Genomic DNA, 14,185 nt, shown 5'->3' with positions numbered 1-14,185 from the left:
CATAGGCTGGGACAAGTTTTCATTCTTATTTTATTTTGCTTTTTTCATTCCATTTTTCACTTCCTCTTACCATAGGCATCCACATGAATATGATAGCTATATGATCTTAATGGTCCTTTGTAAAATGGACCTTTGTGTCCATTGTCCTTTGTAAAATGCTAATTTTGTGTTGGTATGTGCTTTTATATTCACACAGGAGCAGTTGTGATGTAAATCTTGTTTTGGTTCATAAGGCACAGGCATACATAAATTCACCAAGTACTGCTAGTACTTATGAGTTATTCTCACACCTTTACTGTGAGGGAGTTCCTACACTTACAGCCTCACTAACACTTGGAATTATCTAACGTTTGGACTTTGACCACTCCAACAGGTCTAGAATGGTAGTTCACTGATGTTTTAATATGTGATTTCCTGATTCAGTGTGTTTAAGCATCCTGTCAATTTTTTTTTTATTTTTAGTTCTAGGCTTCTGCTTTAAGATGCTTATTGAGGGCGCCTGGGTGGCTCAGTGGGTTAAGATGCTTATTGATTTTCTTTGTCCATTTTCTATTATATTTCCTACACTTTTCTTGGCAATTTTGATGATTCTGCTTAAATTATAAATATTAATATATTATTGCTTACAGGATACAATTATCTCTTAGTCTCTCATCTTTAATTTCTCCACAGTATCTTTTGTGAAAAATCCTAAATTTTATCATACTGAAATTTATCACACTGAAATTTATCATACTGAAATTTCTTGCCTTAGGATTTTTATGTTGGGGAGTCATATTTTAAAAGTGTTTTTTCATTCCTAATTTATAAAAATATTAACCTAAATTTTATCCTAATATTTATAGTTTCACCTTTTACATATGGTTCTTTAAACCACTGCAAGTCTATTTTTATGTGTGGTACAAGGGGGACAGATGTTCAGTGTTATTTTTTCTCCATATAATAAAGTAGTTTTCCCAACATCAGTATAAATAAGAGGTCCCTTCTCTATTGATTTGTGGTACCACCTTTATCATATCTCATGTTTTAATATTACATGAGGCTATTTTTCACTTTTATTCTTATTCCACAGTTTTGTCTGCTCTCATACTGGTACCATATTGATTTTATTACTTTGATATTGTGTATGTTAATATCTCATATGGTAACTCTTCCTCACCCACCCACAACTGTCATATTTACTCTTTCTTTTTTCTTTTCTTCACAAATTGATTTAGCTACTGATGTATGTATCTTTATACTCACATAGGCATTTTGATGAAGTTTGTGTGGACTCCATAGACTAACTGGAGAAAATCTGGCATCAAATTTTGTGAAATATCTTTTGTGAATATTTTTCCATTTATTTAAATTTTCTTCTATAAATACCATACACACACATATATCCAAATATATACATATATACAAGATTATATCATTCACAGTTATAACCATATACATATCCACATATATCTACACATGGATATGGATGTTTGTATGAATACATACTGGTATGTATTTATTTGTGATTATAATTGGCCCTATTTTCTCTTATATTTTCTAGTTGGTTATTGTTAATTTAGAGGGATGCTGTTAATTTTTTCAAGTTTAGTTTTTAATTTAATTTTTCTTATTATAATAATTTTTTGATTTTGTTAGGCTTTCTATATAGAAAGGTGTACAAATGTGGAGAGTTGTATCTCTTCACTTCTAAACCTTTACACATCTTAGGCTTTTTAAATTTTCTTATCATCAACTTGGACCTCCAAAATTACGTTAAATGATAGTGGTGATTGTAGTGAGAGTGATGATAGTGAGTATTCTAATCTTAATGGAAACCATATAAATTTTTCCATTATGATACTTGCTGTAGATTTTCATTATATAGTTTTCATCTAGTTTCTAAGTCTTTAATAATGAAATGGGCACAAAACTTTATTAATTGTATTTTTCTGCATCTATGATTCTAAAGTTTTTCTACTCACTATTTTTAGTGTAGTAAAATAAAAGTTTTTTATGTTAAACTGATTGCATGGATGAGAAAAACCATAGTTATGATATATTTTTATATATGATTTGGTTTGTTTAGACAATATTTTATTTAAAATTGCTATATCTATCTTGATAAGTAAAATAGACCTACTATTTTTTTATTCTTGTTCTGCTTTGGAATCATTTGAGACCCCACAAAATGAATTTATAAATTTTCTTTTTTTTAATTTCTGGAACTACTTATATTAAATATCTATCTGTTGAAAGTTACATACATCCACCTGTAAAAATATTTATACTTTGGGCTAATTTGGACAGTGATATTTGATTATTATTTCCACTTTTTCAATGTTAGTGTATATTCACATTTTCCATTTCTACTTATACCTGTTGTATGCTTGTTAGTGAATAAGTTTTTACAATGTTCATCATTCCGATATTCTCTGGTATATCTGAAAGGTTTACTCTTTTTTCTTACGTATCTTTTTGTTCCTTCAACATTTTTTTCTTGATCATTGTTGCTAGAGGCATATGTTTTATTTTTTTTCTTTTAAAGAATCAGTTCTCATTTTGTTAATCTTTATTTCATGTATTTCTGTCTGCTCTTTTTAATTTTTTTTTCTTTTAGACCTGTTCTGTTGTTCTTTATCTAACTATTTGAGTTTAATACTTAGATCATTTGTTCATTTTGACTACTATAGATGAAACTATACATTTCCTCCCAACCATTACTTATTTGTGCCTCAATTAGTATTTTCTTTGAAGTTTATTTTGAACTATTTTGCAATTTCTGTTATGAGTTGCCCCACCAGACCAAAGCTTATTTATTAACATGTTATATAATTTTCATATTGATTAGAACTTTCTATAGATATACGTTTATTATTGTTATTTCATTTTTATGTTCAGAGAACATAATCTGAAAGATTACAGGTTGGGAAGGTGGGATGTCAAGGCTTTCTTTGGGGCCTACTGCATTTTTGAGTACTTAACGTTTTTCTGAAAAGAATAGGTAACTTCTGCATTTTGAGTATACAGTTCTCAGATCTTTTGAAGTACTTTATCATTGAAATTTTGTAAATGTAATTCATCAGTTTTTCAGAGATAGGTGTTTAAATCTCTAAATATTGCTGATATATTTATTACTATAATTCTGTCAGTTTTTAAAAATTATGCTCAGTTAGCCAACATATATTACATCATTAGTTTTTGATACATATTTCAACAATTCATTAGTTGCATATAACACCCAGTGCTTATCACAACATGTGCCCTCCTTAATACCCATCACCCGTTTGTTTGTTTTTTTTTTAATTTAGTATTTGGAGGTTATATTATAGGATTATATGCTTTTGGTCATTGTACTTCTATCATTAGCATCACTTAATTCTCTTTATCTTTTAGCTATTTCTTTCAAGGAATTATACTTTGTTTCTTATTAAAATTGCAGTTCTAGCTTTCTTTTGGTTCACTCTTCCTGTTACATCTTTTCCTTTCCCTTTATTTTCAGTCTTCAGTCTTCCTTTATGCTTCATAGATAATCTGTAGGTATGATTTTATCATCTAAAATTGGTACACTTAACCCATTTATTTTTTTTATAATTATTGTGGCAAAGCTCTTTTTACTATTTTACTTAATACAGTCTATTGATTTTACTTTCTTTTTGCTTCTTTTTTTGCTTTCCATTGTACAGTGGAACCCCTTATCTGCAAGGGATATATTTTAAGATCCCCAGTGGATGCCTGAAACCATGGATAGTACCAAACCCTAAACATATTGTTTTTCCTATATATACATAATCGTGATAAAATCTAACTTATAAACTAGGTACAGCAAGAAATTAACAATAATAACTAATAATGAAATAGAATAATTGCAACAATGGAAGTTAAGTGCATGTGGTCTATCTCACTATTATAATATATCATTGTGCTGTATTCACCCTTTTTTTTTTTTTTTTTTTAGATTTTATTTATTTGACAAAGAGAGAGAGAGCACAAGTGGGGGAAGTGGCAGGCAGAGGGAGAGGGAGAAGCAGGCTCCCAGCTGAGGAAGGAGCCCAATGCAGGGCTCGATCCCAGAATCCTGGGATCATGACCTGTGCTGAAGGCAGATGGTTAACCAACTGAGCCACCCAGGTGCCTCTGTACTCACCCTTTTTCCTCCGTGATGATATGAGATGATAAAATGCCCACACGATGAGATGAAAGGAGGTGAATGACATAGGCGCTGTGATACAGGGACTATAACATTCAGCTGCTTTTGATCTTCCAGTTCATGGACCATCTGCTTCTAGACTGCGGTTGACTGTGGGTGACTCAAATCACAGAAAGTGAAACCACAGATAAGGGGGAACTACTGTGTATTTTGGATGTTCTGCTACTGCTTTGAAAGCTGTATCTTTCAAATGGTTAAACCTGATTATTGAAATTCTTAACTACATTAATGTTTTACTTACCAACTTCAAAACTTTTTAGTATTAGTATCTACTCCCTAATAAAACAAGTACCTAATCAGGTTCTCTTCATGTCTCTATTTTCTTCCCCCATCTCTTGCCAGAACCATATTGTAGAATTTAACCCTAAGGTTTTTATTAATATACTTGTGTTTTTCTCCATTTTTGTGGAATTTCCCTGGATCTCCTACCTTGATGGTAAAGGGGCACAACATCAATGCTATCTGCCAGTTTAAAGAATGATTTCAATTTCTCTCAGCATTTTTGCATGATTTGCATGCTAATTTTCTGATTCTTGAATTTTAGAAATTACCAACACCAATCAATGAAAGTGATTATAATAACACTATGTTATTATCAACACAAATCAATGATAGTGTTCATAGAACAATTTAAACTGTTCCAACAGTTTAAATAACTTCTTTGTTATTAGTATTTCATGCTTTGTGAGATCATTAAGGGCTATATTAGAGATAGAGGGGAAGGAAAACATTTTCAGTAAAATTTAAATGCCCTATTTTCTGTATTAAATGGAAACCGTGGGACTAAGGGGATCATGCTAGGTTTCCTGGCTTTGTTAACTACCTTCTGAATAAATCATTGATGTTGTCTAAGTAACCTATATGTCAGGAAGATAATGTCTAGGTCAAACTATGAGATTTTTCAAATTTAGTAAAATACTTACATTGAGAAAATGCCAATAAGATGACATTTTTGGTAAAAATGTATTGTATGCCTTGTGAAGAAAGTAGATTTTATTTACTCAGCTTCAAGTTAATCAGGGAAGGGAAGGGAATGCAGTTGACTTCTCTAAGTGAATTCTTTGGGGAGTTAGCCATGTTGATCCTGGAGTGAGTGGGACACAAAAAGGGCCACTGGGGAATTATAGTCTCCATTTCTACATATAGGAATTTCAGGCAACAGTGCGAAAGTGGTGGAACTCTTGAAGAAAATGGAGAGATCTGTGTGACTCGAAACAGTACCAAATCACATAAAATATGTCTGCGTTGGATTTCTTTGTTATATGCCTTTGAAAATTTTTATTTCTGCTTTCGTTCTGCCTTACATTTACTTTTACAAATTCTTGGCTTTTCTGTATTTTGTCAATACAAATGACTTAAATACAGTGAGGGTTGCATAGTTTTGTTTTTAGTCTGAAGGTTTAAAGAAGAACTGCCATGTCAATAAGTGGATATTGGCGTAGAAATTGATATGAAATATTTTCTTCTTTGATAACTCTCTGATAGAAATGAATGAGCAAAAAATGATGGGTAAAATGCCAAGGACCAGAAGTAGAGATCCTCTGTAGGCTATATACTGGATAATTATTCTTGAATAACTAAGACCTGAGCATGCAAAACAATTTTCTAGTGCCCAGTATGTTACCAGCATACAAAGAGTTAAAAAAAAAAAAAAAAAAAAACTATGACGGTGTTTAAATCTCTACTTCTATTTTATTTGTGTATTTACTTGTTTTTTAGGTGCATCAAGCCTGAAGAGAAGTCTCTTGGTGTGGGGTTACATACATTTTGCACAAGAGTATTTGGTAAAAATCATTCTTTTTTTCAGCATCAGACCATTATTAAATACTAAGTAAATGAAATTATTCTCCCAGAGTAATAGTCTAACAAATATCTCTTCTGCTTGCAGCACTTTATAATTTATATGAGAATGTGGTACAATAAGACATGGAGAAGCTCTCCCTTTTACTTGAAAAAGATCTATCTGAACTTAATTCTATTTTTCATCTATTAGAAGATTTGAAAAGCAAATGAACAAAAATGCCTTGTTGAAGTAATATGTACACATGATTGATTCAAAACACTGCAGGAAAAAAATATAAAGAATCATTAATTCAATGTTTTTCTACATCAATAATTTTATGCTGCATTCATATATTATATTACTTATCTTTTATAATTTAGAAACTTTATAATAAAAGTACTTTCTAATTTCTAAAAATGCAACAGAACATTCTATTCATATTTTGTTAAATTTTATTTGTTCTACAAATAGAGAAAATTAAAATGTTTCCAAACAAAATAATGTGCCTTAATTCTTTCCTTGTTGATGGATTTTTCCTTCTCCTCTCTTCAATTGTAGCTGGAATTCCTGCACCTATATATTTTGGAGCTTTAGTGGATTCCACATGTTTACATTGGGGAATTTTGAAATGTGGTGAGTCAGGGGCATGCAGGATATATGATTCTACCAACTTCAGGTAAAGATAATAAATTTTTTGAAGAATTGCTTTCTAGGCGCAGGCTCTACATAAAATAGTACCATTCATGTGTAATATTTTCTTTGTCAGATATTAGACTACTTTTGGTTGTGTTTCTGGAATATATATTCTTTTGTTATTATGAGTCTGATTTTAAACAAAACTCAAAATAATATTAATGTGTTTTTTAACAAACACTTCCATTTTGCTCTATTTTCATATTTCTTTTTCATTTGGAGACCTGAACTGTTAAATTTGTATTAATTTCTCTTGACAGGGCAGTTCGAAAACATTTTCATTTACTAAAAAACAATAGCATTCTTTAAAACTCTCTAAAGTCTTATGTTGATTAGTAAAAGGATCTATGTGAAGAACTGTGAAGGGTGCAGACAGCATGAGACTCACGTTTTCATCAGTTCTCTGTTCCCCTGAAGCTCTGCAGGGGTAGAGTGGAGGTGAGCCCAGGCACAAACTGTGCACACAATGTGTTTGCTTCACAGTTGAGAAACCCGAAAGGCCCCTAATGTAGATTGGCCTAAGCCTGCTGCCAGGATTCCTATTGATAGCAGCCTTAATTAAATGCTATCTTAGACAAAATAATTATATTTGGTACCAAACTCTGTGAGGTTAGAGTAGCCGATAAAGTGTATTCATAAGAAAATTCACCAGATGTTAATATTGCTTAGAAATAGGAGGTGGGCATTATTGGTAGACAGTTCTCCATGGGTCTCTTTTACATTTCTGCATATCTTCTTAGCAGAGGCTTCTGCTGTGTACTAACTTCTCAAGGATGTTTGAGTAATAAATGACCTTGGAAGATATAAGTGAGGTTTATTTTCTATAGAACAGAGTTTGCTGTCTAAGATGATAAAAATATTAACTCTCTCTAGGGTAAAGGTTGGCAGATTTGCTTGTAGCCCACTTAAAAGAATGGGATTTCCTAAACTTAGGGATCCTTAGCCATGATCCAAACCTACTGTGTGCACAAAATCCACGTGGTCTCTCACTGTGTGATTCCTTTCGGACTTGAAGGTTAAGGAAAACCAACCTGAATTTGCAGCTTTTGTTGATTGTTGTACTGTGAGTAAAAAAGTGCTGTGTCTCTGACCTGGAATCTTGTATCTTGAATCAGCATCCATGCAACTGGGGCAGGCTAACTTGTTAGCTCAAAATCCAGGTAAAATCTAGAACTTTTTTGTAGTTCTTAAGAACAGAAGTACTGATTAAATTTTACCAAAAATGAAGGATATAAGGATAGCTACTTACATTTATTCTAAGCTACTTAGAAAGGAAGGAAAGGATTAAGGAAAATTCAATGGAACTAAGAAATAGAAAAATAAAAGCATACAAAATAAATTAAAAAAATAAACCTAAATATATCAGATTTAACAATAAATGTAAAGCAAATGAACTTGCTTCTTAAAAGATACTTTCACGTGAGTTTCAGTGTTTTCAAAATTCTAGCTATATGTTATTTACAAGACACAACCTAAAAAATATATGTGAGGAATGTTCAAGATAAAGGTCAGAAAAGATATACCAAGCAGGTATTAAATCAAATTCCTGTGGTTATATTAATGAGTCTGAGACAAAATAGAATTTTAAATGAAAAGGATTGGGGTACCTGGGTGGTTCTGTTGGTTAAGGATCAAACTCTTGATTTCGGCTCAGGTCTTTATCTCAGGGTCATGAATTCAAGCCCTGAATTGGGTTTCATGCTGTGTGTGGAGCCTACTTTAAAAAAATGAAAAATTTAAAAAAAGTGAAAAAGATTAATAGAGTTAAAGAAGGATATTACTTCATAATAAAAGTAACACTTTATCAATAATATATATATTATCAATAATATATACCAGTAATCAACCCATATATATCTATCAACTTAATCTCAAACATATAAAACAAAAAGCTCACAAAATTACAGGAAGAAATATAAATCAGAATGGAAAATTTCAACAAACATTCCCAACAAGTGAATAGAAAATATAGACAAAAATTATTTAGGATAGAGAAAAGTGTGAACCACCAAACTGTACAAGAATCATCTAGTAGATATATATCAATTTTTAAAAATATTTTCCATTGAAAATTTATTATAGGCTGGAGAAAATATTCTGGAGAATATTTTCTCCAGCCTATAATAAACATTTATTACAACTAAGTCTAACGCCACGAAGTTAAAAAAAAAAAAAGTGTTGAAACCATGTAACTATTTTCTGCCCATAATGCAATGCAATTAGAAATCTATGATAAAATGTTGCTAAAATATCACATATGAAATTAATTATAGGTTAAAGAATAAATAATTTATAAAAAATAATGAAGGAATAAAAGCTCTATGTCAGTGAGATCATTGAATAGGAAAACCTCTGGAACAAAGCTAAACCAGTACTCAAAAGTTTATTTATAAATTTAAATGTATACATGTTTTTAAAAAAGACTGGAAATTAGTAAACTCAGAATTTAGAAAAAGGACAATGCAAGTTTGAATAAAGTAAAAAAATCTGATAAATAATTCATTAAGTTATGTATTGATATATTTCCTGTTTCAAATAAAAACAAGAGATACAATATATCTCTTGAATTCCAAAGGGATATATCTGGTTTCAAAGATTATGTAAACATCATTCTGGACATTCAGTTTTCCTGAACTAAAAACTGAACAGAAACATAAAGGCTTAAAGAGAGCTGAGCACAAAGGCTGATTGCAAAGCCTCTAAACCTAGAAATGCACAGTGGTTTCTGGATGATTGGCTTCCAGAAACAATAAAGCTCTTCAAAAGAGTCAAGAGATTAGATCCAGATTCAATGTTGTAATCCATGAGGTGGTATTCAACACCCTTGGACTGAGCTGAGTAGTGTCCCTCAAAATTTCACATCTACCCATAGTCTCAGTATATGATTTTATATGGAAATAAGTCTTTGAATTAGTGAAATTAAAATAAGGTCATATGGGTTAGAGTGGGTCCTAATTCCAATCATCAGGGTCCTTATAAGAAGAGGAAAGGAGGCACAAGGACACAGATATACAGGAAGAATACCATGGAGACAGAAGTAGACATTTCAGTGTTGCATCTACAAACCAAGGAATACTAAGGATTGCTGGCAATTACCAGCAGCTAAGAAGAGTCAAGAAGGGGCTCTTTCCTGGAGCCTGCAGAGGAAGCCTGGCCCTGCCAACACCTTGACTTCTAATTTCAAGTCTTCAGAATTGTGAAAGAATAACTTTGTTTCAAGCCATCAAGTTTGTGGTGCTTTGTTATGGCAGCCCTAGGAAACTAATACAAACCTCTTTGTAAAAGAGATTTTGGAAAAATAAATATAGTGAAAGAACACCAGACGGTCAGCAGCAACAACAAAATACTCAAAATTGTTTAGTTTTGCCAGCTAAAATTTAAAAACACATGAACAAATCTAATGGTAAAAAAAAAAAGCACATAAATTACCAGATGAAACATGGCTTCATTTCAGATTAAATTTAATATAATTTAATCTGTTTTAAATTATATAATCTGATAAAGACTTTAAAATAAGTATGCTTAATCAGCACAATAGGTTTAAAAGTAGTAAATAAATGACATAATGTCCATTAAAAATGAATAACAAATTATAAGAAAAATCAAGAGAAAGGAGAATACCAAAAGAACTCTTGGAAATACTAAAGAATAAATGTATAGCATTGAGATAATAAAAGGAATCTTAAGTATGTAATAAATTTCAAGCCAACCAAATTAAAATGAGAATTGGTGAACTGGAAAAAAATAATTACCCAGAATGTAAATCAATAACCTAAACTGATTCAAAAAAAATGAATGCTTAAATAATATTAAAGATCAACTAACAAAGTATACACCTCAAAAAAAATTCTAGGAAGAGAATGGAGGAAGTGTCAGATATAAGAATTAATGGCTTAGAATTTCCTGGTATTTGAGACATGAATTTTCATATCAAAGATGAATTATGAATAGAATAGAATAGAATAGAATAAATATAAATGGACATACTAGAGTAAAATTACAAACTTTCAAGATAAATAGAAAGAACCTGTTATGAAATAAATAGATGGCTTACAAAGAAATAACAATTAGACCAATAGCAGATAGGTACCAGCAACAATAGAGCTTAATATCTCTGATCCTTATTTCTTTGGGTTTGAGTCAAAAACACAAGCCACATAGCAAGAAATGAGCAAATGTGACTATAAATTTTTAAATTTCTTTATAATAGAAGACACTGTTGATGATGAGGAATGTTGGTAATGAGTAAAAACTAATGAAGAAAACTTTTGGACAATATCTACTAAATTGTGTACTCTACAACCCTGAGACATATTTTAGAGAAACTCTTGTTCATGTACACAAGGAGACATAAAAGTTTTATTGCAGTATTGTTGATATTAGAAAAAAGTTAAATAATATAAGTGTCCAATATAGACCTGGATTAATAAATTGTGGCATGTTCACAAATTGAAATGTGGTGCAAAAAAAAAAAAGTAGAACTGTAGAACTGTGCATATGAGCATAATTTTAAAATCAGGGGCTAAGAGAAATTTTCAAAATAAAAAGTATAGCATATGCCAATTATTTAAAATGTAAAAACATATAAATTATATATGTTATTAGTATATACTTTGTAAAACTATAAAAATAAACTAGGAAGAAAATCCATAACATTCAACATAGTCTTACATCAAGGGAGGGCTAGAAGATAATATCATAGGGCCACACATGGGATTTTAATATATTAATATTTTCTTTTGAATTGGCCTGAAACAAAAATGGAAAAATTTAATCATTTTGAAAACCCGGGTGGTAAGTACAAAAATATTAGTTAATTTATTTTGTCTGCATTCTTGAAGTGTTTCATAAGAATATTTTAGAAGTAAAAAGATGAAACTAAAAGATGGTGAAATTAATAGACTCTATACCATAGAGGTCATAAAAAGTAAAACACTGTTTTTTGAAAAGATTAAAATATAATAATACCAGTTATCTGGGAAGACAAACAGAGAGGAGACACAAATAAACACTAAGAAGAATATAAAAGGATAGATACAGCAATTCTGAAACATTAAATGAGAGTTTTCTAGATGAGTATACCTTACAAAATTTTACTATAAATATATAGAAAACATGAATATTTTCATAGCTATTTAAAAACATGAATCAGTTGAAAATTCCCATTCTCCAAAGGCACCAAGTCCAGAATCTTTTAAGGCAAGTTTTACAAACTTTCAATGAACCAATGATTTCTGCACAAAACAAGTTATTCTAAGAAATGGAAAAAAAGAGAAAATTTTCCAATTCATTTACAAAAGTAGTACAATCTTGATATTCACATTAGATAAATTCAGTAAAAGGAAAAAAGTTCAGGCTAATTTTACTTATAACTATGCATGCAAATATTCTAAATAAGAAATGAACAAATCAAATCTAATGTATAAAACACTCACTAATAGAGTTTATATTAGATATTCAAGGATGGTTCAATATGAGAAAAATCTATTAACCAAATAGATTAACACAGTAATGGGGGTGAGATCTTTGATATTCTGCTAACTATATGCAGAAAAACAATTTGGTCATACTTTACATATTCATAATTAAAACTTTGAGCAAATTCAGAATAGAAGAGGAAGTTCCTTAACTTGATTAAGGTCATCAAAAAAACCCCACAGAGTAGAAATCACAATTGATGATGTTTTCTTTGGGAGCATTCTTAATTAGATATTGGAATAAAACTGCTATCACTGTCAGTATTACATTTAAATTAGAGTTCAATTTAATGTAAAAAGATTTTACAAACCTAAAAGATTAGAAAAGAAGAAAATAAGTGTGAATTTTCTGGATGAAAAATTCCAAAAAATAAAATTTAACAAACATTAGAATAAGTGAGTTAAAAAAAGTTGCTTATATAAAATTGACATGCAAAATAATTAGCTGTTATTGTCCTCATGGGAATGAAATATTAATAATTAAAGATATGCAATACTAGCTTGTACTCACCACACTATGTAAGATTTAATATATTTTAACATTTTTTTGATAGATACATCTATCTTGGTTTGCCATCAGCTCTAAGAGGAATAAGCTATATTCCAGCCTTTTTAATCCTAATTACTTTGAAGAAACGTCGTCTACCTGGTGAAAATGTCTCTTCAGGAACTGTGCTTATAGAGGCAAAAGTTGCAGGGAAGGAAAATGACTGCAAAGATATGCACCAAAATTCCAAAGTCTTGAATGATGATGAACTGAAAACTAAACTGTGATGCCCTATTATATCATGTTTCCCAGAGTTGGAGAATTCACTACAACTTAAATGTTTTTAAAATCAATAGGGATACAGAGGGTAACTTTTTCTTATCTTTATGAACCTCAAGTTTTGGTGTCTTTTGTTGTTGTTGTTTTTGCTCAAGATAAAAAAAAAAAAGGTTCAGTGATGGTATTTCTGAGGCATCCATGACACTTGAGATTTTTCTCAGAGGGACACTTATAATAATTTTCAAAACAGCATATTAGAGCCAGCTTTATTTTTTATGTGAAAATAGCAATTTCTCTTTAAACTCATGTGAAATGAGAGTATATTTCCCATATCGCCTTTTCCAAATGATTCTAAAAATTTCCTGTTATAAACATCTATTTAATTCCATCAAACTTCTGATTGATACTGAGGTTATTTAGAGACTAAAATTCTTATCTTGCTTACATGAATATTTACTTTATTCAAATGTATCACTTTTGTATGAAAGAAGCCCACACCTTCTAATTCTAGGAATTTTCTTTAACTTTTCCTATTGCTTTCAGACATGATTGTTTTAAAATCAATTACTCATTAATAAGCCATCACTTGCTCACAATTTGTTCCCAGCTTTATTACTCAAGCCCTATACTTGCCCATTTTGTTCAGAATACTGAAAAACTAAGTCAGGTTATTAAAAAACATGTAGCAAAGATTGTTGGATTTTTTTTTAAGCAATTCAAACCTGGTGACTAAACTCTGAAAAACAAGTGTCTGAGTCAAAGGATGAAAGGATGATATTAGAAAAACTCTTTAGCATCAGGCATTGTTGAGGGAACTTTTCCCAAACTCAGGAGACTTTCTGAAATCAATGTTTATCCTATCCATGGTGTCCAAAGTTAGAACACAATATAATTTTCCATAATTCATCTTAGAGAATGATGCCTTTAAAAAGTAGCTTCTGTTATGAAACTGGGTTAATAAAATTCAAGATACACATTTAAAACTAAATCTACTGATATTATTATTTTGTCATTTATGGTTACAATAAAAGAATGAAAGACTTTTCTCTTTTTTTCTTTTTTTTTTTATTGTGTTATGTTAGCCACCATACAGTACATCATCAGTTTTTGATGTAGTATTCCATGATTCATTGTTTGCATATAACACCCAGTGCTCCATGCAATCTGTGCCCTTCTTAATACCCATCAACAGACACACCTATCCCCTCCCCTCCCCCTCCCTTCTAAAACTGTGTTTCCTGGAGTCTATAGTCTCTCATGGTTTATCTACCACTCTG

The 14,185-nt window shown here is 30.7% G+C and overlaps 1 protein-coding gene across 7 annotated transcripts in view; it reads left to right on the top strand.

The window, feature by feature from the left end:
* The window catches only part of SLCO1A2 (solute carrier organic anion transporter family member 1A2), a 118,747-nt gene extending 104,851 nt beyond the window's left edge, over positions 1-13,896 (top strand). For 6 of the 7 annotated variants that reach the window (XM_044227851.1, XM_044227852.1, XM_044227849.1 and 3 more), the window contains 3 exons: positions 5,909-5,973; positions 6,531-6,648; positions 12,697-13,896. In XM_044227851.1, coding sequence (XP_044083786.1) covers positions 5,909-5,973; positions 6,531-6,648; positions 12,697-12,916 — 403 coding nt within the window. In that variant the 3' untranslated portion in view covers positions 12,917-13,896. The remainder of the gene's footprint in view (positions 1-5,908; positions 5,974-6,530; positions 6,649-12,696) is intronic. The other variant, XM_044227855.1, reaches the window with a different exon arrangement.
* Positions 13,897-14,185: the final 289 nt, after the last annotated feature.

The sequence above is a fragment of the Neovison vison genome, chromosome 12 (assembly GCF_020171115.1).
Source record: "Neovison vison isolate M4711 chromosome 12, ASM_NN_V1, whole genome shotgun sequence".
Lineage (NCBI taxonomy): Eukaryota > Metazoa > Chordata > Mammalia > Carnivora > Mustelidae > Neogale > Neogale vison.
This window is presented reverse-complemented; position numbering and strand designations above follow the sequence as displayed.